This window comes from Oncorhynchus tshawytscha, linkage group LG05 (genome assembly GCF_018296145.1).
Source record: "Oncorhynchus tshawytscha isolate Ot180627B linkage group LG05, Otsh_v2.0, whole genome shotgun sequence".
NCBI classification, from domain to species: domain Eukaryota; kingdom Metazoa; phylum Chordata; class Actinopteri; order Salmoniformes; family Salmonidae; genus Oncorhynchus; species Oncorhynchus tshawytscha.
In genome coordinates, this window is record NC_056433.1 from 74,361,700 (window position 1) to 74,386,768 (window position 25,069).

Consider the following 25,069-nt stretch of genomic DNA (forward strand, 5'->3'; position numbering starts at 1 on the left):
AAGACAGCTGCTGAGAGCAGAACAGTTGGACAGGGAGACAAATTACCAACCATAGAGCCACAGTTGGTCCAGGATGTCTGTCTGCATCCCAAACAGCACCATACAGGGTGTCTGTCTGCATCCCAAACAGCACCCTACAGGGTGTCTGTCTGCATCCCAAACAGCACCCTACAGGGTGTCTGTCTGCATCCCAAACGGCACCCTACAGGGTGTCTGTCTGCATCCCAAACAGCACCCTACAGGGTGTCTGTCTGCATCCCAAACAGCACCCTACAGGGTGTCTGTCTGCATCCCAAACAGCACCATACAGGGTGTCTGTCTGCATCCCAAACAGCACCCTACAGGGTGTTTGTCTGCATCCCAAACGGCACCCTACAGGGTGTCTGTCTGCATCCCAAACGGCACCCTACAGGGTGTCTGTCTGCATCCCAAACAGCACCCTACAGGGTGTCTGTCTGCATCCCAAACAGCACCATACAGGGTGTCTGTCTGCATCCCAAACAGCACCCTACAGGGTGTCTGTCTGCATCCCAAACAGCACCCTACAGGGTGTCTGTCTGCATCCCAAACGGCACCCTACAGGGTGTCTGTCTGCATCCCAAACAGCACCCTACAGGGTGTCTGTCTGCATCCCAAACGGCACCCTACAGGGTGTCTGTCTGCATCCCAAACAGCACCATACAGGGTGTCTGTCTGCATCCCAAACAGCACCCTACAGGGTGTTTGTCTGCATCCCAAACGGCACCCTACAGGGTGTCTGTCTGCATCCCAAACGGCACCCTACAGGGTGTCTGTCTGCATCCCAAACAGCACCCTACAGGGTGTCTGTCTGCATCCCAAACGGCACCCTACAGGGTGTCTGTCTGCATCCCAAACGGCACCCTACAGGGTGTCCACCCACTCTGCCCAGAGTGGGTGAAAACACAATTTGGTGAGGAAATTTCACTTCCTTATGTTGTAAAGTACATTTTAACAAGACAAATATGATTATTCATGTTTGAATAGTTCAGTGGGGTCTTTCTCTAACATATCATTAACATTACAGTTGAAGTCGGAAGTCGGTTAGGACATCTACTTTGTGCATGACACAAGTCATTTTTCCAACAATTGTTAACAGACAGATTATTTCACTTATAATGCACTGTATCACAATTCCAGTGGGTCAGAAGTTTACATACACTAAGTTGACTGTGCCTTTAAACAGCTTGGAAAATTCCAGAAAATGATGTCACGGCTTTAGAAGCTTCTAATAGGCTAATTGACATTATTTGAGTCAATTGGAGGTGTACCTGTGGATGCATTTCAAGGCCTACCTTCAAACTCAGCGGCTCCTTGCTTGACATCATGGGAAAATCATAAGAAATCAGCCAAGACCTCAGAAAAACAATTGTAGACCTCCACAAGCCTGGTTTATCCTTGGGAGCAATTTCCAAACACCTGAAGGTACCACGTTCATCTGTACAAACAATAGTACGCAAGTATAAACACCATGGGACCACGCAGTCGTCATACCGCTCTGGAAGGAGAACCATTCTGTCTCCTAGAGATGAACGTACTTTGGTGCGAAAAGTGCAAATCAATCCCAGAACAACAGCAAAGGACCTTGTGAAGATGCTGGAGGAAACAGGTACAAAAGTATCTATACCCACAGTAAAACGAGTCCTATATCGACATAGATCGTACTTTTTGGAGAAATGTCCTCTGGTCTGATGAAACAAAAATAGAACTGTTTGGCCATATTGACCATCGTTATGTTTAGAGGAAAAAGGGGGAGGCTTGCAAGCCGAAGAACCTCGTCCCAACCGTGAAGCACGGGGGTGGCAGCATCATGTTGTGGGGGTGCTTTGCTGCAGGAGGGAATGGTGCACTTCACAAAATAGATGGCATCATGAAGATGGAAAATTATGTGGATATATTGAAGCAACATCTCAAGACATCAAGAGGGAATGGTGCACTTCACAAAATAGATGGCATCATGAAGATGGAAAATTATGTGTATATATTGAAGCAACATCTCAAGACATCAGTCAGGAAGTTAAAGCTTTGTCGCAAATGGTTCTTCCAAATGGACAATGACCACAAGCATACTTCCAAAGTTGTGGCAAAATGGCTTAAGGACAACAAAGTCAAGGTATTGGAGTGGCCATCACAAAGCCCTGACCTCAATCCCATAGAAAATGTGTGGGCAGAACTGAAAAAGCATGTGCGAGCAAAGAGGCCTACAAACCTGACTCAGTTACACCAGCTCTGTCAGGGGGAATGGGCTAAAATTCACCCAACTTATTGTGGGAAGCTTGTGGAAGGCTCCCCAAAACATTTGACCCAAGTTATTTAATTTAAAGGAAATGCTGCCAAATACTAAGTGAGTGTATGTAAACTTCTGACCCACTTGGAATATGATGAAAGAAATAAAAGCTGAAATAAATCATTCTCGCTACTATTATTCTGACATTTCACATTCTTAAAATAAAGTGGTGATACTAACTAATTTAAGACAGGGATTTTTTTTACTAGGATTAAATGTCAGGAATTGTGAAAAACGGAGTTAAATTGTATTTGGCTAAGGTGTATGTAAATTTCTGACTTCAACTATATATAAAAGGTCAGATTTCGTAACCTAATACATCTGATAATAAGCCCTGAGCTCTGTTGACATCGTGGTGCAGGTTTCTCTTTTGAGGATTTTACATATTGTGGTCGTCGTCTTCAAAGTTGCTTCCATGGGTCACAAAAAGCTAAATTAGCATGACACCAGCTGAAATAAATGTAAAATGCTTTGAAAATAAAAAGCTTGGTATACGCTCAGTGCGCCGTTGACATTTCACAGAGACACGCTTATTTTTGTGAGAAATCTTTGAAAAAGAAGAGGAATGTTGAATTAGTATGAAAAGCGTATACTAAAATATGAAAATACTACACGTCATGTCTCTAAATTGATATCCATCTTACCTCTATATTGTATCTTTATCTTTAAATTCTTGCACAAAATCCAGCCTAGCTGATGCGAAGCAATTTTCCAATTTTTTTACCACTTTGTTTCTCTGGCCTCCATTGATTTAGTCACCCTAATTCTGGCCATGCTACAAGGGTAAAAACTTCTAAAACGTTTGGACGGATTAGGGTAGAGACCAGAAGTTTGGACCTTTTGAAAAGTATTCAGACCCCTTCACTTTTTCCACATTTTGTTACATTAGAGCATAATTCTAAAATTGATTAAATTATTTTTCTCATCAATCTACACACAATACCCCACTTAATATCTCATATGTATATACTGTACTTAACACTGTACTTAATACCCCACTTAACATCTCATATGTATATACTGTACTCTATATCATATACTGCATCTTTATGTAATACATGTATCACTAGCCACTTTAAACTATGCCACTTTGTTTACATACCCTACATTACTCATCTCATATGTATATACTGTACTCCATACCATCTACTGCATCTTGCCTATGCCGTTCTGTACCATCACTCATTCATATATCTTTATGTACATATTCTTTATCCCTTTACACTTGTGTGTATAAGGTAGTAAGTTGTGGAATTGTTAGGTTAGATTACTCGTTGGTTACTACTGCATTGTCGGAACTAGAAGCACAAGCATTTCGCTACACTTGCATTAACATCTGCTAACCATGTGTATGTGACAAATAACATTTGATTTGATTTAATGACACACTTTTGCAAATGTATTGAAAATAAAAAACAGAAATACCTTATTGTGACCAGTTTCAGGAAAGTAGGCGTTTGTCGCACGTTACTACTTCACAGGAGTGGCATTCGAACGTAAACATAATTTTTAAAATCAAAATGCGTTATTTAGCAGGCGCTATCGACAGATCAGTTGGAAAAAGTAATGGGCTACTTTCTGCACACGCCACAGTTGGTGTGAACCAGACCGACTTGACACGACACAGGTCAAACGAGATGAGGCTACAAGCAAAACAAAGTTAAATGGTCCCAATCTACCGTGAACCGTTCATTTATGTATACGGGTAAGAGTCTAGCTACATTTTCAGATCTACATTTCTCATTTGGTCAGAAAGTCATTTTTATTGCAAGTTAGTTAGCAAACATTAGCTTGCTGACTTGCTAGCTAACGTTACGTGTATGATCTGTGTAGTAATATTATTTTAATCAGAAATTCCATTTGCTAGTTATAGCCTAATGTTAGCTAGCTAACATTGAACCTAGTTTGTTAGCTTTAGCTACCTGCAGATTCATACTACAGCTATGACAATGTTTGTATTGGTAGTAGTATGAGATGGGATTATGCCGGTTCATTGTTTATTGGTCGTCATATTTATATAGGTATTCAGACCCTTTGCTATGATACTTGAAATTGAGCTCAGGTGCATCCTGTTTCCATTGATCATCCTTGAGATGTTTCTACAACTTGATATGAGTCCACCTGTGGTAAATTCAATTGATTGGACACAATTTGGAAAGGCACCTGTCTATATAAGGTCCCATAGTTGACAGTGCATGTCAGAGCAAAAACCAAAACACCAAGCCATGAGGTCAAAGAAAATGTCTGTAGAGCTCTGAGATAGGATTGTGTCGAGGCACAGATCTTGGAAAGGGTACCAAAACATTTCTGCAGCATTGAAGGTCCCAAAGAACACAGTGGCTTCCATCATTCTTAAATGGAAGAAGTTTGGAACCACCAAGACTCTTCCTAGATCTGGCCAGAGCCCGGACTTGAACCCGATTGAACATCTCTGGAGTGACCTGAAAATAGCTGTGCAGCAATGCTTCCCATCCAACCTGACAGAGCTTGAGAGGATCTGCAGAGAAGAATTTGAGAAACTCTCCAAATATAGGTGTGCCAAGCTTGTAGCATCATACCCAAGAAGACTCTAGGTCAAGGCTATAAACGCTGCCAAAGGTGCTTCAACAAAGTACTAAGGGTCTGAATAGTTATGTAAATGTTAATTTTCAGTTTTTTATTTTTAATAAACTTGCAAACATTTCTAAAAACCTGTTTTTGCTTTGTCATTATGGGGTATTGTGTGTTGATTGATGAGGGAAAAAAACAAATTGTGGAAAAAGTCAAGGGGTCTGAATACTTTCTGAATGCACTGTATCTACACAATTAACATAGTATGTTACCCATTGGTCAAAAGATGCGTTTTTGATTCAACACTTTACACCCTATTCCCTTTATAGTGCACTTATTTTGACCAGGGCCAATAGGGCTCTGAACAAAAGAAATGCAATATATAGGGAATAGGGTGCCATATTTTCTCTGGACAGTGATTTATATAAAAGCGGCGCTACCCAATGAGCTTGGTTTACAACAAGGCTTTGGCCCTCCCAATATGATGAAGCACTCTGTGGAGCATTTCATCTATGACGATCGAACAGATGGCAGCGAATGGCTAATTACTGTGTGTGTGTGTGTGTGTGTCAGCCAAGCCAAACCACCAGAGATCAAAGCGCCAGCCCAGGCTTTTAAAGACATGTTTGGAACAGAACCACAGAGCTAGGAGCAATTTGCACTAGAAAGCAGTTCCACCAACATAGTGCCCTTCTAGGAAATGTCTTGCTTTTGGGTGAGTGCTTTTTAAAGTCAGTAAATGTGATTAGTTGTTTATTAAGTTGTTGGCTCAGTGATTCACAATGCCCAGGATGTTCATAATCACAGACTGCCTGATCTTAAAGCCTCATACATCCACTGCAAGATAAAGTACCTAGTAATTAAGCTAGTAATTAATGAACTATAAAAAATGGATGAAGGATGAAGTTGACTAGATTTTCATTTATCCCTGACCAAGATGGCTTCCATTATCTGCAACATTCTAGAGTTATGAAGGTTTATGACATAGGTCACTCTAGTAATATTGCATTTCTATGGTGGAGGTTACCTGGCCATAGCTGCAGAAGGTAGTGCAGCACCTCGATGTGCTTCTTAAAGTGCAGAGCACTGGCCAGCTCTTCTGAGTCGATGAAGACGCGGTTGCTATGGCAGCTGGCCTCCTGGCGTTGGCTGAGCAGCACGGGACCGAAGCACACTGCCAGGTTCTGACACGTCATCTTGTTGACGTCGTGGTGCGACGCCACCAGCTTCAGGTGGTCCAGCAGCCTCCGCAGGGTCAACTGGGATCACACAGACAGAGAGCATGCTGGGTCAGGGCAGGCTAACACAACTGTACTGCGCTGCCTCAGATATTTTCTTTTTTTACAGCATGGTTCCAGAAACTACAGGGAGGATTCGTAATCAGGCCAGCTCAGTACAGCTTGGTTTGGCTCAGGTACGGCTCAGTAGTGTGAAAAGCCCTTAAAAGGATCTTCTCCTTACCCTCTCCACCTCTGGCAGGTTCTCCAGCAGGCTGACAGTCTGCTCTGTGTCCGCCTGGTCGTTCTCACATCCTCCTGCTCCAATACGCAGAGGCCTCTTAGCCATGGAGTCTAACACAGCCTCATACAGGTGCTTAGTGATGAGGGGGTACGGCAACTCACGCAGGTAGTCCTTCAGCACACCTGGAGTGAGGAAGGGATGGACAGAGAGAAAGAGGGAGGGAGAGAGAGACAGAGGCAAGAGAGAGAGGGGGGCGAGAGAGGGGGGGGGAGAGCATGTGAAACCCTTTATGGAATGAACAGAATAATAAGCTCTGATTATAACAACTCTGGCAACGATGATGACAGCAACCAGATGTTACTTCAGAGGGCAGAAAAGATTTTCACCAGAAAGAAGACCATGAAGAACACCACTGTCTGTCTGTGCCATCTGGACCTGATTCAGGCTCGATCAGCTGGGCTTTAGATGCTTTTTTCACGGCTCAATCGAGTGAAACACACTACCTCTTATGTACTTCACAAGACAGCTTAAATACCTGACAAATTGCTAACAATATAATCTTTATGAAGAGACGTTATTGAGAAATCAAAGGCTTTTCTTCTCCCTTACTTTTACACAGCAGGCTGGGCCTGGTACACACTCTGCTGGCTGCCAAGGATTTTAGGACCCATTGTTGTGGTGGGCTCTGTTCTGGGGGCATCTAGGGCAATGCCTGATTGGAATCGGGCGTGACATGGCAGCCTGAGAATGTTGAAGAGGGGGTGGGGGGGGACTCGATTCTGTGATGGTGGAGACTTTTAAACCTGTAACTCCAGCCACATTCAGCCTCCAACAGGCCCAGACAAAAGAGGCGAGCAAACATGAAACCCACACTGTCTGTCTCCACTAAGCCCCCTTAAATGTATTTTATTTTCCTCAAAGGCGAGGAGAAAAAAATAACAGACAAATATGGAAATAAAGAAAGACGTCTTGGCAGCGTGTCAATTCTCAGCGGTGGAATGGATTGATATTATTATATATTTTTCTGTGCATAACTAGCTATCGCTTTTCAGAGCAGAGCTTTGAGTTGGGCAGTCAGCAGGTCCTCAGTGATTTGGAGACAGAGACTGAGGCTGTTTCAGTTAGTAACTACTACAGGTCCATTACCATACAAAGACAACTTCAGTTCAGACGCATGTACGTGACTAGATTGACAATAACATCCAGATTAAGCCACTGTAAATAGAGCTGCTTAATCAATTAAGCATGGCATATAACCAGTACAATCAGTACACTTAATTGGGTTTTGGCTTTTTTCACAACAGTTCTCCAGAGTATAACTACAATGGTATAAGAAGAACTTTATGTAAATTGTTACCCATATTTTATTTCTAACATACTACATTACAACTCACGGTCTAGTCGTCTTCCCTAACAGCTTTATAGGAGAAATAAGAGCATGAATCAATGTTCACTTTTTAATCCTGTCCAATCCCGTTGTTCACTTCAGGAAGAGGAAGATTATTAACATAATGCTGTCCAATCCCGTTGTTCACTTCAGGAAGAGGAAGATTATTAACATAATCCTGTCCAATCCCGTTGTTCACTTCAGGAAGAGGAAGATTATTAACATAATGCTGTCCAATCCCGTTGTTCACTTCAGGAAGAGGAAGATTATTAACATAATGCTGTCCAATCCCGTTGTTCACTTCAGGAAGAGGAAGATTATTAACATAATCCTGTCCAATCCCGTTGTTCACTTCAGGAAGAGGAAGATTATTAACATAATGCTGTCCAATCCCGTTGTTCACTTCAGGAAGAGGAAGATTATTAACATAATGCTGTCCAATCCCGTTGTTCACTTCAGGAAGAGGAAGATTATGCTTCCAATCCCGTTGTTCACAGGAAGAGGAAGATTATAATCCTGTCCAATCCCGTTGTTCACTTCAGGAAGAGGAAGATTATTAACATAATCCTGTCCAATCCCGTTGTTCACTTCAGGAAGAGGAAGATTATTAACATAATGCTGTCCAATCCCGTTCAGGAAGAGGAAGTTCACTTCAGGAAGAGGAAGATTATTATTATCCCGTTGTTCACTTCAGGAAGAGGAAGATTATAATAATCCTGTCCAATCCCGTTGTTCACTTCAGGAAGAGGAAGATTATTAACATAATGCTGTCCAATCCCGTTGTTCACTTCAGGAAGAGGAAGATTATTAACATAATCCTGTCCAATCCCGTTGTTCACTTCAGGAAGAGGAAGATTATTAACATAATGCTGTCCAATCCCGTTCCAATCCCGTTGTTCACTTCAGGAAGAGGAAGTTCACTTCAGGAAGAGGAAGATTATTAACATAATGCTGTCCAATCCCGTTGTTCACTTCAGGAAGAGGAAGATTATTAACATAATCCTGTCCAATCCCGTTGTTCACTTCAGGAAGAGGAAGATTATTAACATAATGCTGTCCAGTCTTTTTCAGACTGCCTGGTATAATCTCTATCCATGCTACCCTCTAATCCAGATAGAAACAAGCATGAAACAAAGAGCAGACTGAAATCATACTGGGAATCTGGGATTAAGATGCTTTTTAGTATGTGGAATAACCAGCAATTCCTCCCCAGAGATGGACTAATAAAGTACTATTCTATTCTACATCCAGAACATGTAGTCTGGCGGGAATGCAGTAGGTGGACTTCTGTTGACAGAGTGATGTAGATTCAGTCCACTGTTGAAAACTCCCAGATGCCCATCAGGCTGAGTTGTGTTTTACTCATCACCAGACTCCTGCAGTTTAAGGATGGGATCTGCAGTAGGGGAAACAGCACCACTGGCTGTCCCACTACAGCTGTTCTAGGTTTCGTTGTCGAGCTGAGATGTTGTTGTTGTTGCAGTACATATTGTGCTCTTCAGTCGTGAGTGCAATGATGTCCGAGGTGACAGTGTCCGTTGTTTTCAGTCATTTCTTTGTTGTTGTAATATCACAAACCAACATGGCCTTTTCAACATTAAGGATTCTAGCTTCAAACACACTGGCAAGAGCATAGTCTAGTGGTAAGACTGATTACAAATCGAATCTAAAGAAAATATATATAGTAGGACCCTATGTTAAAGATTTATAAATACTGTATGCTCTTTAAAGTTGTTGCTGTGTAAGAAAGGATTTCCCTCCTATATCGCTCCTGACCTACAGTACATAAAACTCAGGGGTGTGACCGTTTCTTTCCCTTCCTCTGTCCCTAACTCAGGTCTGTTTTTCACATCAGGAGTCAGAATCTGAGCCCCCTCCATAACTGTACTCAAGACCCAACATGCCTCAACATAGCAGTGCAGAGGACAGAGTCTGCCGTTTGTGCATTCCTACACCACATAGCCATGGTGGTGCGGCAGATTTTATTCTACTAAAAAACAACTAAGTTTGCTGTGTCAAGCCATCATGGTAGGCACTTAAAGCATCATCCTGTCTCTCTCTCAATTCAATTACATTCAAGGGACTTTATTGGCATGGGAAACATCTGTTTACATTGCCAAATCAAGTGAAATGGATAAACAAAAGTGAACAATAAATATTACAATAACGCAAGTTCCAAAAGAATAAAGACATTTCAAATGTCATATTATGTCCATATACAGTGTTGTAACTATGTGCAGCTAGTTAAAGTACAAAACGGAAAATAAATAAACATAAATATGGGTTCAATTTACAATGGTGTTTGTTCTTCACTGGTTGACCTTTTCTTGTGGCAACAGGTCACACATCTTGCTGCTGTGATTGCATACTGTGGTATTTCATCCAATAGATATGGGAGTTCACCAAAATTGGATTTGTTTTCGTATTCTTTGTGGGTCTGTGTAATCTGAGGGAAATCCGTGTCTCTAAGCTGTCCCTGATTGAGAACCATACCCGGCCAAAACATAGAAATAAAGAAACAGAAAACAAAACATAGAAAGCCCACCCTAATCACACCCTGACCTAACCAAATAGAGAAAGAAAACGGCTCTTTCAGGTCAGGGCGTGACACATAGCCTGTCTTCTCTAGAGAGCCAGGTCTGCCTACAGTGACCTTTCTCAATAGCAAGGCTATGCTCACTGAGTCTGTACATAGTCAAAGCTTTCCTTAATTTTGGGTCAGTCACAGTGGTCAGGTATTCTGCCACTGTGTACTCTCTGTTTAGGGCCAAATAGCATTCTAGTTTGATAATTAGCGGGTATCGGCCTAATTCTGCTCTGCAGGCATTATTTGGAGCTTTAAATTGTACACAGAGGATATTTTTGCAGAATTCTGCATGCAGTCTCAATTTGGTGTTTGTCACATTTTGTGATCTCTCTCTCCCCTCTCCCAGCCCCCCACCATTCTCCCCCTTTCTCTTAGGTAGATCTACAATGATGACAGGTCTCTGTTCAGACTGGAGGACTGCATGCCTAGATGAAAACAGCAGATATGAAAAGGAAATTTTTGTTCAGGGAGCCTGGTGATAGATAGCACTCCAACCAGCCTGCCAGTCAGTCAGTCAGCCCGCCCCTCTTTAACAACAGTCTGGGCAGAGACTCTACCTGGTTTACTATTGAGCTTTTGAAACATTTGACAAACAGCTACAATGTTGTTTGCTTTTTCATTCATGATTTTTTCCCCCCATTTGACTCAGAGGTACCAGGTATTAAAGAGATGTTTAGAATGTGCAGTGTTAGATAAGTACAGATAAATGAGAGATAAATGTAACAGGGTTTTACTTCTAGCTCTCTGGATACTTCCTTAGACATGCTGATTTCCCAGACAGATAGAAGCAGTGATTGTCAACATCCTCCAGCAAAACCAAAACACAGTGTTCTCAAAAACAAATAGATTCATCAACTTCAGTTTAATCTAGTTGTTCCATCGCCAACTAACATAGTGCTGTACTAGTAACAAGTTTGAAATGCAATGTGACAATGAAAATAACCTTCTTTTTTGTTTTACTACTGAGCAAATAATTATAGATTATAGGTTTTCACTTATACCACCTTAATGATCTCTGTGTGAACACAACACACCTATAACTCAATACAATATTCTATGTTCCCTTCCGCAGTAGTTTTGATATAAACACTGGTCCCCCTGTTTGTGTGTGTGTGTGTGTGTGTGTGTGTGTGTGTGTGTGTGTGTGCGTGTGTAGTGACTCAGAGCAGAGAGAATGCAGCCATTATGTGTGGGGTAAATGATTAGCCTGCTATGACACAGCTCTGTGTTTACTCTGCCGTTGGAGTACCTTAACCCCCTTTGGGGCTTGCCACACACACGCACACACACGCACACACACACACACCAGGCAAGGTCATGCTCAGTTTGGAACAGGTGGCCTTCCTCTGCAGGTGTTACCTTTATTTTCACAGCCTGTGATGTGTTAGGCAACAAACACATCATGGAGACCAGGAATGTTGTTGTTCAGGGAAGTTGTTTGTGTTTTTCAGGGAAGGTGTTTTGGTTTTTCAGTGAAGTTGTTTTGGGATTTTCCTGTAGGGGAATTGGTGGCAGAAATGAGCTTTGAGTTGATAGAGAAATGTGTTGTGTTTTTGGTCCAAAGTTTAGTCATTGACAGGCAAATCTTATACATACGGTTTCTCACAACTGAAATTGTAGACTTTTGCAGAATATCTACAAGAAACACTACAAGACCCATATGGCAATGGTCCAACACCTTTTTCAAACAAAACTACAGGTCACTGCTGCCGTCGGTCGATGCTGTCCTAAAGAAACAAATAGGGGCTTGTTCTCCCCTTCCAACACCTGCCTTCTCCTCACACTCCCAGACCAGTAGAGAGAGAGTCAGAGGGGCTGTAGAGGACAGGGGGCGGGGCCTTGACTTGCCCTGCCCACTTCTCTCTCTGACACCCACCCACTCACACTGGACAAGGACTGTAGGTGTTTGTATGACGGGCCCTTCCTGCCTCCTGTTCGGCCTAGAGTTCAGCTAAGCCGCCATGCCTCCACTTAACCAAATACCATCTGTGTGTTTTGCATCAAAGAGAACACTATTAATGACTTTCCATGTATTCACTGCATGGGGAGGGCTGGACTGGAGGACTGGAAGGGCAGCTAGCTGGGCTACAAACTAGACTCTTTATCCTTGTTAACAAAGGGAGTCTCTTAAATCAGATGCAATTTCAGATTTTTTCGTTTTTTGAAGCTTTCAGTTTGTAATGACCTTTGTCGGAGCAACTAGCAGCTCATCACACGTACAGACTCTAAGCCCAAACCACTATCTTCCCTTTCACTGAGAGGAGGGAAATTACACTGATTCACCATCAACCCTTGCTCTATTTAATTTAGAACACATCACTGAGGCTTCTTGTTGTGTTGGCTTCCTGCCAAGAAAAGGTTGATAGATGGGACTCTCAGATAACTGCCCATGCATTAGCTACCAGGTGGAGAAACAACATCAGTTACATCTACAATGATCCTCGTACAGTCTCATTGCTGTGTTACATAGACTAGAAATATATAATACTTCAATAATAACTTAAAAATGGCAGATGGTGTGACTGACCTAGTGACTGACCTAGAAGCCTCCTTGTGTAAAGCATGGCGTTCTCTGAGATCAGAACCAGAGAAGTCTGAAGTAATGCCTGGCCGGTGACCGAAGCACACCACCATGACTAAAACTAAAATGAGCAGCTTGTCCTTCCATCTGTGCTCCTGACTGAAGGGGCTGGGGGGGCGGGTCTGTGGACACGGGGTCCTGCCAAAGCCCTCACAGCCCTGGAGGAATGTCTCTGAGTCAAAGGGGGCTAAAGAGAGAGAGAGCTCCTGCCCCCCTCCACCACCCTTCTTGATTTAAGTCACATCCCAGCTGTCAACACTAATTCAATTACAGTAGAGACCTACACCATCTAGACTCCTGTTGTCATCCATGTTAACCTACATACAAATTCTGAATGTACTGACAAGTTTTAATGTTAATACCAAAAAAGTCTGTACCTAAAAATACTGTATCGCAATAAAAAAATCGAACCCAGAAATTCCGCTGCCTGAGACAAAAAAGAGCCATTGGCTAAATTCAGTTCATGTATGTTACCATAACTATTCTCTATTCAGAGCATGACAATCATGATGAGTTGTTTCCTTTGTCTGGGATCATGGTTTGAAACAAAGTAAGGCTAGGCAGTTCACATGTTTTGCAAGCTTTGGATTGAACTTTGACACGGGGTAATCCCTTTCAATACCTCTGCCTTTTAAATGAGCCGGGTGACAACCCAGACCTCGCCGCCTCCTCTTAGCTCATCCATTTGGCCTGCTTATTAGCTAGTCTCTCTGTCTCTCTCTCTGGCTGACCTGACTACACTCAAACCACCAACCCCCATACCCCACCCCCCTCTATCTATCACTGCTCTCAGCCTAGCCACCCTTCCCCCGCGCTCTCTCTCTCACTCCCTCAGCCCATCTGCAACAGCCACACGCTTGGCAGAGTAAATTTAGACAGCAAGCAAAAACCAACAATCCACACTGGTGCTGGCCCTTTTTTTCTAACCCGCTCAACTGTTAACTGTGTTCTTTGCCCTGCCATGCTAATGCATTTGGATCAAAGCAGGCATGATACGAGGTCGCCTATATGGGCCTCTTTCCAAAACCAACAGCAGCTCCCACAATGCCAAGGGGCTTCCATGGTCTTCCTCTTTTTCGGTGGGAAGAAAATAATAATCTGTGAGCAAGTATTTTTATTTATTATTTTTCTCTTAACTGTTGCCCCTCCCCTGTCTATTCCGGAATCTGAATTCATTGGTTAACAAGTGACATGGCAGACATACTCTGGAAGTTAACAGATCACTGGTGTTGTTTAGCTATTTTGAACAGGCTAACATCTTTCTGCAGGCTGCAGCGAAGGGGAATATTGGACATTCACTCCAGTCCCAACATGGCCAAGCAGAACAGTTTAGCCCTAGTTTGTCATTGATAATGATAGAAACCAGTGAGGAATTACATTACTTCAAGCAGAGTGAAACTGGGTTATTGTCCTCAATTTAATGTGTAAATAATGGTAACCCTCAGTGCGTGAATTATGTTCAGGGGTCTGTGTGTGTGTGTGTGTGTGTGTGTCAGAGCGGGGGTGGTCAGAGCGAGTGGCATATCTAAACCTGGGGAAGGGAAATGAAGGAATGACCTAAATGCACATTGGTCTGGATGGTTGGCTGGCTGATGTGAGGGCTCTCCTCTCAGATACACTCACATGCTGGTGGTATGCTGACTGGAATGCTTTTACAACAAACAAAAACATGCAAGTAAGCATGCATGCACACACACATATACACACACACACGTACACACACACACGTAAATGCGAACGCACACACACATGCACAGACACATGTGTACAGTGCCCTCAGAGAGCATTCACACCCCTGGACTTTTTCCACATTTTGTTTTGTTACAAAGTGGGATTCAAATGGATTGAATTGTCGTTTTTGGTCAAAGACCTACACAAAATACTCTGTAATGTCAAAGTGGAAGAAAAATTATAACATTTGTAAAAAATATATGAAAAATAAAACAGTAATATATCTTGATTAGATAACTATTCAACCCCCTGAGTCAATACATGTTAGAATTACCTTTGGCAGTGATTACATCTTACCAGCGATTAAGAGCTTAGCACACCTGGATTGTACAACATTTGGCCATTATTCTTTTCAAAATTCTTCAAGCTCTGTCAAATTGGTTGTTGATCATTGCTAGTCAACAATTGTCAGGTCCTGCAATCAATAGATTTTCAAGCAGATTTAATAACTCAGGAACATTCACTGTCTTCTTGGTAAGCAACTCTGTTTTAGGTTATTGTTCTGCTGGAAGGTGAATTCATCTCCCAGTGTCTGGTGGAAAACAGACTGGACCAGGCTTTCCTCTAGGATTTTTGCTGTGCTTTTTTCTTCAAAAACTCCTTATCGATCACAAGCATACCCATAATATGATGCATCCACCACTATGCTTGAAAATATAGAAAGTGGTGCTCAGTAATGTGTTGTATTGAATTTGGATTTGCCCCAAATATAACACTTTGTATTCAGGACAAAAAGTGAATTGCTTTGCCACATTGTTTACAGTATTAATTTAGTGCCGTGTTGCAAACAGCTTTCTAAAGGCACTGTACATGTCACACACACAGCAATAGTTTTAATAGGTGTTACAGGACAGAGGTTCTGATGCTATTTGCAGTGTAATGTTACCTGTGATGACGTTGATGTCAGGGTAGGTGTTTTCACAGAGCTCCACACCCAGGCTGTCCCTTTCAAAGGCCTCCCGAAGCTCCTTCTTTACTGCCGCTGAACCACACAGACGGTAGAGGCCCACAACCTGCAAAAACACATAGACAACCAGGTTAAATACACACAACCTGCAGAAACACACACAACCAGGTTAAATACACACAACCTGCAGAAACACACACAACCTGCAGAAACACACAACCAGGTTAAATACACACAACCTGCAGAAACACACACAACCAGGTTAAATACACACAACCTGCAGAAACACACACAACCAGGTTAAATACACACAACCTGCAGAAACACACACAACCAGGTTAAATACACACAACCTGCAGAAACACACACAACCAGGTTAAATACACACAACCTGGAAAAACACATACACAACCAGGTTAAATACACACAACCTGCAGAAACACAAACAACCAGTTTAAATACACACAACCTGCAAAAACACATACACAACCAGGTTAAATATACACAACCTGCAGAAACACACACAACCAGGGTAAATACACACAACCTGCAGAAACACACACAACCAGGTTAAATACACACAACCTGCAAAATCACATACACAACCAGGTTAAATACACACAACCTGCAGAAACACACACAACCAGGTTAAATACACACAACCTACAAAAACACATACACAACCAGGTTAAATACACACAACCTAGAGAAACACAAACAACCAGGTTAAATACACACAACCTACAGAAAAACACACACAACCAGGAAAAAACACACAACCAGGTTAAATACACACAAACTACAGAAAAACACACACAACCAGGTTAAATACACACAACCTGCAAAAACACACACAACCAGGTTAAATACACACAACCTGCAGAAACACACACAACCAGGTTAAATACACACAACCTGGAAAAACACATACACAACCAGGTTAAATACACACAACCTGCAGAAACACACACAACCAGGTTAAATACACACAACCTGCAAAAACACATACACAACCAGGTTAAATATACACAACCTGCAGAAACACACACAACCAGGGTAAATACACACAACCTGCAGAAACACACACAACCAGGTTAAATACACACAACCTGCAAAATCACATACACAACCAGGTTAAATACACACAACCTGCAGAAACACACACAACCAGGTTAAATACACACAACCTACAAAAACACATACACAACCAGGTTAAATACACACAACCTAGAGAAACACAAACAACCAGGTTAAATACACACAACCTACAGAAAAACACACACAACCAGGGAAAAAACACACAACCAGGTTAAATACACACAAACTACAGAAAAACACACACAACCAGGTTAAATACACACAACCTGCAAAAACACACATGGGTCAAATACAGGCAAAAAAAAAAAAATGCAAAAACACACAACTAGGTCAAACACAAAGACAAAACCTGCTAAAATCACTCACATAACTAGGTTATACCATTATCTATATACAACAGCGTTTCCCCTAGGATTTTCAGCAGATAGTGGACGGGCGGAGGGAGGCACTGGTGACTTTTAAAAAGACATTCTACTCCAAAATGCATAAAAATTATATGAGGTTGACAACATCTGAAATATAACTGATGTGCACCACTGCACTGTAGAAATTATGAGGAGCAAGCTGTGGCTGGACGCTCGTGGCTTTCATTCACGCCACTGCTTGCTGTTTGCTACAAATATATGTTGTAACTTGTCACTCTGATCTTAAAGGGATAGTATAAGATTTTGGCAATTCAAATACAATTTGTATCCATGGGTTAAACAACTCTGAAACTATAAAAAGGGCTTAATTGACACAATCTGGCACTATTCCTTTAAAAGTGTAAAATATAAATAAACACTTGACTGAATTTGAGAAACCTTGGCTTAGATCATGTATTCCATCCCTCTCAAATCGTGCTATGGCGCATTCTTCTGTCTCTTTTACAAAACAGGTGTAAAAGAAACAGATCGGACAAGTAGGCGTGCAATGGTTTATGGTCTTTGTAGTTAATTAACATTATTTCTGCGCTAAACTATGTAGAATGTTGGCCTGTTGGAAACTACATCTCCCTACTACATCACAGACTTCGGGCATGATCTGATTGATCTCTACAGAAACTGCACAACGTGTGCATTGAGCTGACAGAATTATTTTTTACAAAATGGAATTCAAATAATTGAACCGATGTCTGTCAATTAGTTGTTTGAAAACCGAAATGTCAGTTAATTGCTCAGCACTAATGACTAGCAAGGATCCCACAGCTGTCAGTTCAAACCATGGCAGTCACACACTGTAAACAACCTCTTAGAGTAGCAACAGAGTAGTTACATGACCAGTGAAACCACCATGGAAAACCCATGGGAACACGGAGCCTGTGTGTACTGGCTGATCACAATATACACTTAATTACACTGTTATGAACGGTTTGGAACTGTTATGAATAGCTCAATGATACAGCTTCCTAATCTCCGGCCAGGGAACTGCCATGTTCCAGGTAGTGCAGCACCTATCTATGGTTCTGGGTGGTACGAAGCCTCTTTGCTTTGTTTCTTACTAAACAATAGGTTTAATGAGTACAATGCAGAAACCACGTTCTCTTGCATAACCCAGAGGGGTACTGCACTGACTGGACTCTTCACAACTGGAATTGGAAGCTAGCTAAACACCAACAAGCATAAAATACCTGTATTTATGGAAAATATGTTTGAAAAGGGTATTCTATAAATGATATTGTAAATTGAAATGGTAGAGTTATGTCTTTCATGGAGTAACCAGAATTGTATGGGAAGGTCTGCTCAATCAAAGATTACAACTAATTGATTACAGCATTACCCCAAAAACGGAGGATGCAGGTGGCAGTTGGAGAAGGTAGGAAACTGGTCTGTCTGCCCAATATAAAGGATCAAAACTCGTGGAGGAATAAAAATAGTATAAATAGGAAAGTTTACCCGTTTTATTTTAGGCCCGGATGTTTACAGCTGTGCCATACAGATTGCAAAATAGTTGTGAAGAGATTTTTGATGTACCGATTCCATGGTACAGGGTGTATGAGTTGATATTTAAAATGACGTAAGATTCAAGACTTTGTGCTTTTCAGCTCAAATGAGTATATAGAATGGTTGAGGGGCAACTCTTGGGGAACTGTAGGGGGGGTCTTGGAGGGCTGGTGGGAGATCTGTCAATGTGCCCTTGAGCAGGGCGTTAACCCTGGTTGCTTCTGTGCGTCGCTCTGAATGGGAGGCTGTTAGATGACTAATATGATGTAGTTGTTGAGTGGCTTCACTGCAAGTATATTGTATGTTTTAAATATAAAAATAAATAATTAATTAATTAATTATATATATATATATATATATATATATATATATATAATTAATTAATTAATTATATATATATATATATATATATATATATATATATATATATATATATATATATATATATATAAATAATCAGTATATATATATATATTTAAAAAATATAATAATAATTTTAAAACACCAACAAGCATGGTGTCACACATTCCAACAACTAGGGGGTAGTTAACTGGACACAGATTTTTCCTAGTCCTGGACTAAAAAGCATCTTCAATCGGGAATCTCCATTTAATTGGCTTTGAAAAAATATGTGCAGAAAAGTCTTCACCCACACCCCTTTGAGCCATTTCCTGACGGTATACAGTACCAGTCAAAAGTTTTGACACACCTACTCATTCAAGGGTTTTTCTTTATTTTTACTATTTTCTACATTGTATAATAATAGCGAAGACATCAAAACTATGAAATAACACATATGGAATCATGTAGTAACCAAAAAAGTGTTAAACAAATCCAAATATATTTTATATTTGAGATTCTTCAAAGTAGCCACCCTTTGCCTTGATGACAACTTTGCACACGCTTGGTAATCTCTGAACCAGCTTCATGAGGTAGTCACCTGGAATGCATTTCAAATAACAGGTGTGCCTTGTTAAAAGTTCATTTGTGGAATTTCTTTCCTTCTTAATGCGTTTGTGCCAATCGGTTTTGTTGTGACAAGTTAGGACTGGTATACAGAAGATAGCCCTACTTGGTAAAATACCAAAAACCATCAAGTGCTATGATGAAACTGGCACTCATGAGGACTGCCATAGAGGATAAGTTCATTCGAGTTAACTGCTCTTCAGATTGCAACAAGTAACAGACACATCTCAATATCAACTGTTCAGAGGAGACTGTGTGAATCAGGCCTTCATGGTCGATTTGCTGAAAAGAAACTACTACAAAATGACACTAATAAGAAGAAGAGACTTGCTTGAGCAAAGAAACACGAGCAATGGACATGCGACCAGTGGAAATCTGTCCTTTGGTCTGGAGTCCAAATTGGAGATTTTTGATTCCAACCGCTGTGTCTTTGTGAGACGCAGAGTAGGTGAACGGATGATCTCCGCATGTGTGGTTCCCAACAAGAAGCATGAAGGAGGTGTGATGGTGCTTTGCTGGTGACACTGTCAGTGATTTATTTAGAATTCAAGGCACACCTAACCAGGATGGCTACTACAGCATTCTGCAGCGATACTCCATCCCATCTGGTTTGCACTTAGTGGGACTATAATTTGTTTTTCAACAGGACAATGACCCAAAACAAACCTCCAGGCTATGTAAGGGCTATTTGACCAAGAAGAAGAGTGATGGTGCTGCATCAAATGACCTGGTCTCCATAATCACCCGACCTCAACCCAATTGAGAAGGTTTGGGATGAGTTGGACCGCAGAGTGAAGGATAAGCAGCCAACAAGTGCTCAGCATAGTCCTTCAAGACTGTTGGAAAATCATTCCTCACTAAGCTGGTTGAGAGAATGCCAAGAGTGTGCAAAGCTGTCATCAACGAAAAGGGTGACTACTTTGAAGAATCTATATACATATATATATATATATATACATATATATCTTCATATACATATATATGAAGAATATAAATACACTTTTTTGGTTACTATATGAGTTAGTTCATAGTTTTGATGTCTTCACTATAATTCTACAATATAGTAAAAAAAAAAAAAAAAGGAAAAATAAATAAAAACCCTTTTTATGAGAAGGTGTGTCCACGTTTGAGTGGTACTGTATGTAAATTAGATATATATGTATTTCATTTCAATAAATGTGCAAAAATTTCAACAAACATGTTTTCACTTTGTCATTATATATGTGTAGATGAGTGCCAAAAATCGATTTAATCCATTTTGAATTCAGCCTGTAAACAACATAATGTGGAATAAGCCAAGGGGTATGAATACTTTCTGAAGCCCCTAGTTCGGTACATAGCTGGATATCTACGGTGTTTACAGGCCTCCTGGCTCCAGCCCCTAGCTCGGTACATAGCTGGATATCTATGGTGTTTACAGGCCTCCTGGCTCCAGCCCCTAGCTCGGTACATAGCTGGATATCTATGGTGTTTACAGGCCTCCTGGCTCCAGCCCCTAGCTCGGCACATAGCTGGATGTCTACAGTGTTTACAGGCCTCCTGGCTCCAGCCCCTAGCTCGGCACATAGCTGGATATCTATGGTGTTTACAGGCCTCCTGGCTCCAGCCCCTAGTTCGGTACATAGCTGGATATCTATGGTGTTTACAGGCCTCCTGGCTCCAGCCCCTAGCTCGGCACATAGCTGGATATCTATGGTGTTTACAGGCCTCCAGACTCCAGCCCCTAGCTCGGCACATAGCTGGATATCTATGGTGTTTACAGGCCTCCTGGCTCCAGCCCCTAGCTCGGAACATAGCTGGATATCTATGGTGTTTACAGGCCTCCTGGCTCCAGCCCCTAGCTCGGCACATAGCTGGATATCTATGGTGTTTACAGGCCTCCTGGCTCCAGCCCCTAGCTGGCACATAGCTGGATATCTATGGTGTTTACAGGCCTCCTGGCTCCAGCCCCTAGCTGGCACATAGCTGGATATCTATGGTGTTTACAGGCCTCCTGGCTCCAGCCCCTAGCTCGGCACATAGCTGGATATCTATGGTGTTTACAGGCCTCCTGGCTCCAGCCCCTATCTCGGTACATAGCTGGATATCTATGGTGTTTACAGGCCTCCTGGCTCCAGCCCCTAGCTGGCACATAGCTGGATATCTATGGTGTTTACAGGCCTCCTGGCTCCAGCCTCTAGCTCGGTACATAGCTGGATATCTATGGTGTTTACAGGCCTCCTGGTTCCAGCCCCCAGCTCGGCACATAGCTGGATGTCTACGGTGTTTACAGGCCTCCTGGCTCCAGCCCCTAGCTCGGCACATAGCTGGATATCTATGGTGTTTACAGGCCTCCTGGCTCCAGCCCCTAGCTCGGTACATAGCTGGATATCTATGGTGTTTACAGGCCTCCTGGCTCCAGCCCCTAGCTCGGTACATAGCTGGATATCTATGGTGTTTACAGGCCTCCTGGCTCCAGCCCTAGCTCGGCACATAGCTGGATGTCTACAGTGTTTACAGGCCTCCTGGCTCCAGCCCCTAGCTCGGCACATAGCTGGATATCTATGGTGTTTACAGGCCTCCTGGCTCCAGCCCCAGCTCGGCACATAGCTGGATATCTATGGTGTTTACAGGCCTCCTGGCTCCAGCCCCTAGCTGGCACATAGCTGGATATCTATGGTGTTTACAGGCCTCCTGGCTCCAGCCCCTAGCTCGGTACATAGCTGGATATCTATGGTGTTTACAGGCCTCCTGGCTCCAGCCCCTAGCTGGCACATAGCTGGATATCTATGGTGTTTACAGGCCTCCTGGCTCCAGCCCCTAGCTCGGCACATAGCTGGATATCTATGGTGTTTACAGGCCTCCTGGCTCCAGCCCCTAGCTCGGTACATAGCTGGATATCTATGGTGTTTACAGGCCTCCTGGCTCCAGCCCCTAGCTGGCACATAGCTGGATATCTATGGTGTTTACAGGCCTCCTGGCTCCAGCCCCTAGCTGGTACATAGCTGGATATCTATGGTGTTTACAGGCCTCCTGGTTCCAGCCCCTAGCTCGGTACATAGCTGGATATCTATGGTGTTTACAGGCCTCCTGGCTCCAGCCCCTAGCTGGCACATAGCTGGATATCTATGGTGTTTACAGGCCTCCTGGTTCCAGCCCCTAGCTGGCACATAGCTGGATATCTATGGTGTTTACAGGCCTCCTGGCTCCAGCCCCTAGCTCGGCACATAGCTGGATATCTACGGTGTTTACAGGCCTCCTGGCTCCAGCCCCTAGCTCGGTACATAGCTGGATATCTATGGTGTTTACAGGCCTCCTGGCTCCAGCCCCTAGCTCGGCACATAGCTGGATGTCTACAGTGTTTACAGGCCTCCTGGCTCCAGCCCCTAGCTCGGCACATAGCTGGATATCTATGGTGTTTACAGGCCTCCTGGCTCCAGCCCCTAGCTCGGCACATAGCTGGATATCTATGGTGTTTACAGGCCTCCTGGCTCCAGCCCCTAGCTGGCACATAGCTGGATATCTATGGTGTTTACAGGCCTCCTGGCTCCAGCCCCTAGCTCGGTACATAGCTGGATATCTATGGTGTTTACAGGCCTCCTGGCTCCAGCCCCTAGCTGGCACATAGCTGGATATCTATGGTGTTTACAGGCCTCCTGGCTCCAGCCCCTAGCTCGGCACATAGCTGGATATCTATGGTGTTTACAGGCCTCCTGGCTCCAGCCCCTAGCTCGGTACATAGCTGGATATCTATGGTGTTTACAGGCCTCCTGGCTCCAGCCCCTAGCTGGCACATAGCTGGATATCTATGGTGTTTACAGGCCTCCTGGCTCCAGCCCCTAGCTCGGTACATAGCTGGATATCTATGGTGTTTACAGGCCTCCTGGTTCCAGCCCCTAGCTCGGTACATAGCTGGATATCTATGGTGTTTACAGGCCTCCTGGCTCCAGCCCCTAGCTGGCACATAGCTGGATATCTATGGTGTTTACAGGCCTCCTGGCTCCAGCCCCTAGCTGGCACATAGCTGGATATCTATGGTGTTTACAGGCCTCCTGGCTCCAGCCCCTAGCTCGGCACATAGCTGGATATCTACGGTGTTTACAGGCCTCCTGGCTCCAGCCCCTAGCTCGGCACATAGCTGGATATCTATGGTGTTTACAGGCCTCCTGGTTCCAGCCCCTAGCTCGGTACATAGCTGGATATCTATGGTGTTTACAGGCCTCTTGGCTCCAGCCCCTAGCTGGCACATAGCTGGATATCTATGGTGTTTACAGGCCTCCTGGCTCCAGCCCCTAGCTCGGTACATAGCTGGATATCTATGGTGTTTACAGGCCTCCTGGTTCCAGCCCCTAGCTCGGTACATAGCTGGATATCTATGGTGTTTACAGGCCTCCTGGCTCCAGCCCCTAGCTGGCACATAGCTGGATATCTATGGTGTTTACAGGCCTCCTGGCTCCAGCCCCTAGCTGGCACATAGCTGGATATCTATGGTGTTTACAGGCCTCCTGGCTCCAGCCCCTAGCTCGGCACATAGCTGGATATCTACGGTGTTTACAGGCCTCCTGGCTCCAGCCCCTAGCTCGGCACATAGCTGGATATCTATGGTGTTTACAGGCCTCCTGGTTCCAGCCCCTAGCTCGGTACATAGCTGGATATCTATGGTGTTTACAGGCCTCTTGGCTCCAGCCCCTAGCTGGCACATAGCTGGATATCTATGGTGTTTACAGGCCTCCTGGCTCCAGCCCCTAGCTCGGTACATAGCTGGATATCTATGGTGTTTACAAGCTTCCTGGCTCCAGCCCCTAGCTCGGCACATAGCTGGATATCTATGGTGTTTACAGGCCTCCTGGCTCCAGCCCCTAGCTCGGTACATAGCTGGATATCTACGGTGTTTACAGGCCTCCTGGCTCCAGCCCCTAGCTCGGCACATAGCTGGATATCTATGGTGTTTACAGGCCTCCTGGCTCCAGCCCCTAGCTCGGTACATAGCTGGATATCTACGGTGTTTACAGGCCTCCTGGCTCCAGCCCCTAGCTCGGTACATAGCTGGATATCTATGGTGTTTACAGGCCTCCTGGCTCCAGCCCCTAGCTCGGTACATAGCTGGATATCTACGGTGTTTACAGGCCTCCTGGCTCCAGCCCCTAGCTCGGTACATAGCTGGATATCTATGGTGTTTACAGGCCTCCTGGCTCCAGCCCCTAGCTCGGTACATAGCTGGATATCTATGGTGTTTACAGGCCTCCTGGCTCCAGCCCCTAGCTCGGTACATAGCTGGATATCTATGGTGTTTACAAGCTTCCTGGCTCCAGCCCCTAGCTCGGTACATAGCTGGATATCTACGGTGTTTACAGGCCTCCTGGCTCCAGCCCCTAGCTCGGCACATAGCTGGATATCTATGGTGTTTACAGGCCTCCTGGCTCCAGCCCCTAGCTCGGTACATAGCTGGATATCTATGGTGTTTACAGGCCTCCTGGTTCTAGCCCCTAGCTCGGTACATAGCTGGATATCTATGGTGTTTACAGGCCTCCTGGTTCTAGCCCCTAGCTCGGTACATAGCTGGATATCTATGGTGTTTACAGGCCTCCTGGTTCC

The 25,069-nt window shown here is 43.6% G+C and overlaps 1 protein-coding gene across 3 annotated transcripts in view; it reads right to left on the bottom strand.

Annotated features, from left to right (window-relative positions):
* LOC112246440 (rho GTPase-activating protein SYDE2) overlaps window positions 1-25,069 on the bottom strand; it is a 76,575-nt gene that overhangs the window by 10,405 nt on the left and 41,101 nt on the right. For all 3 annotated transcript variants that reach the window (XM_042322352.1, XM_024414754.2, XM_024414755.2), the window contains exons 4-6: window positions 15,489-15,615; window positions 6,317-6,498; window positions 5,883-6,114 (exon numbers count right to left, since the gene is read on the bottom strand). In XM_042322352.1, the coding sequence (XP_042178286.1) occupies window positions 5,883-6,114; window positions 6,317-6,498; window positions 15,489-15,615 (541 nt within the window). The remainder of the gene's footprint in view (window positions 1-5,882; window positions 6,115-6,316; window positions 6,499-15,488; window positions 15,616-25,069) is intronic.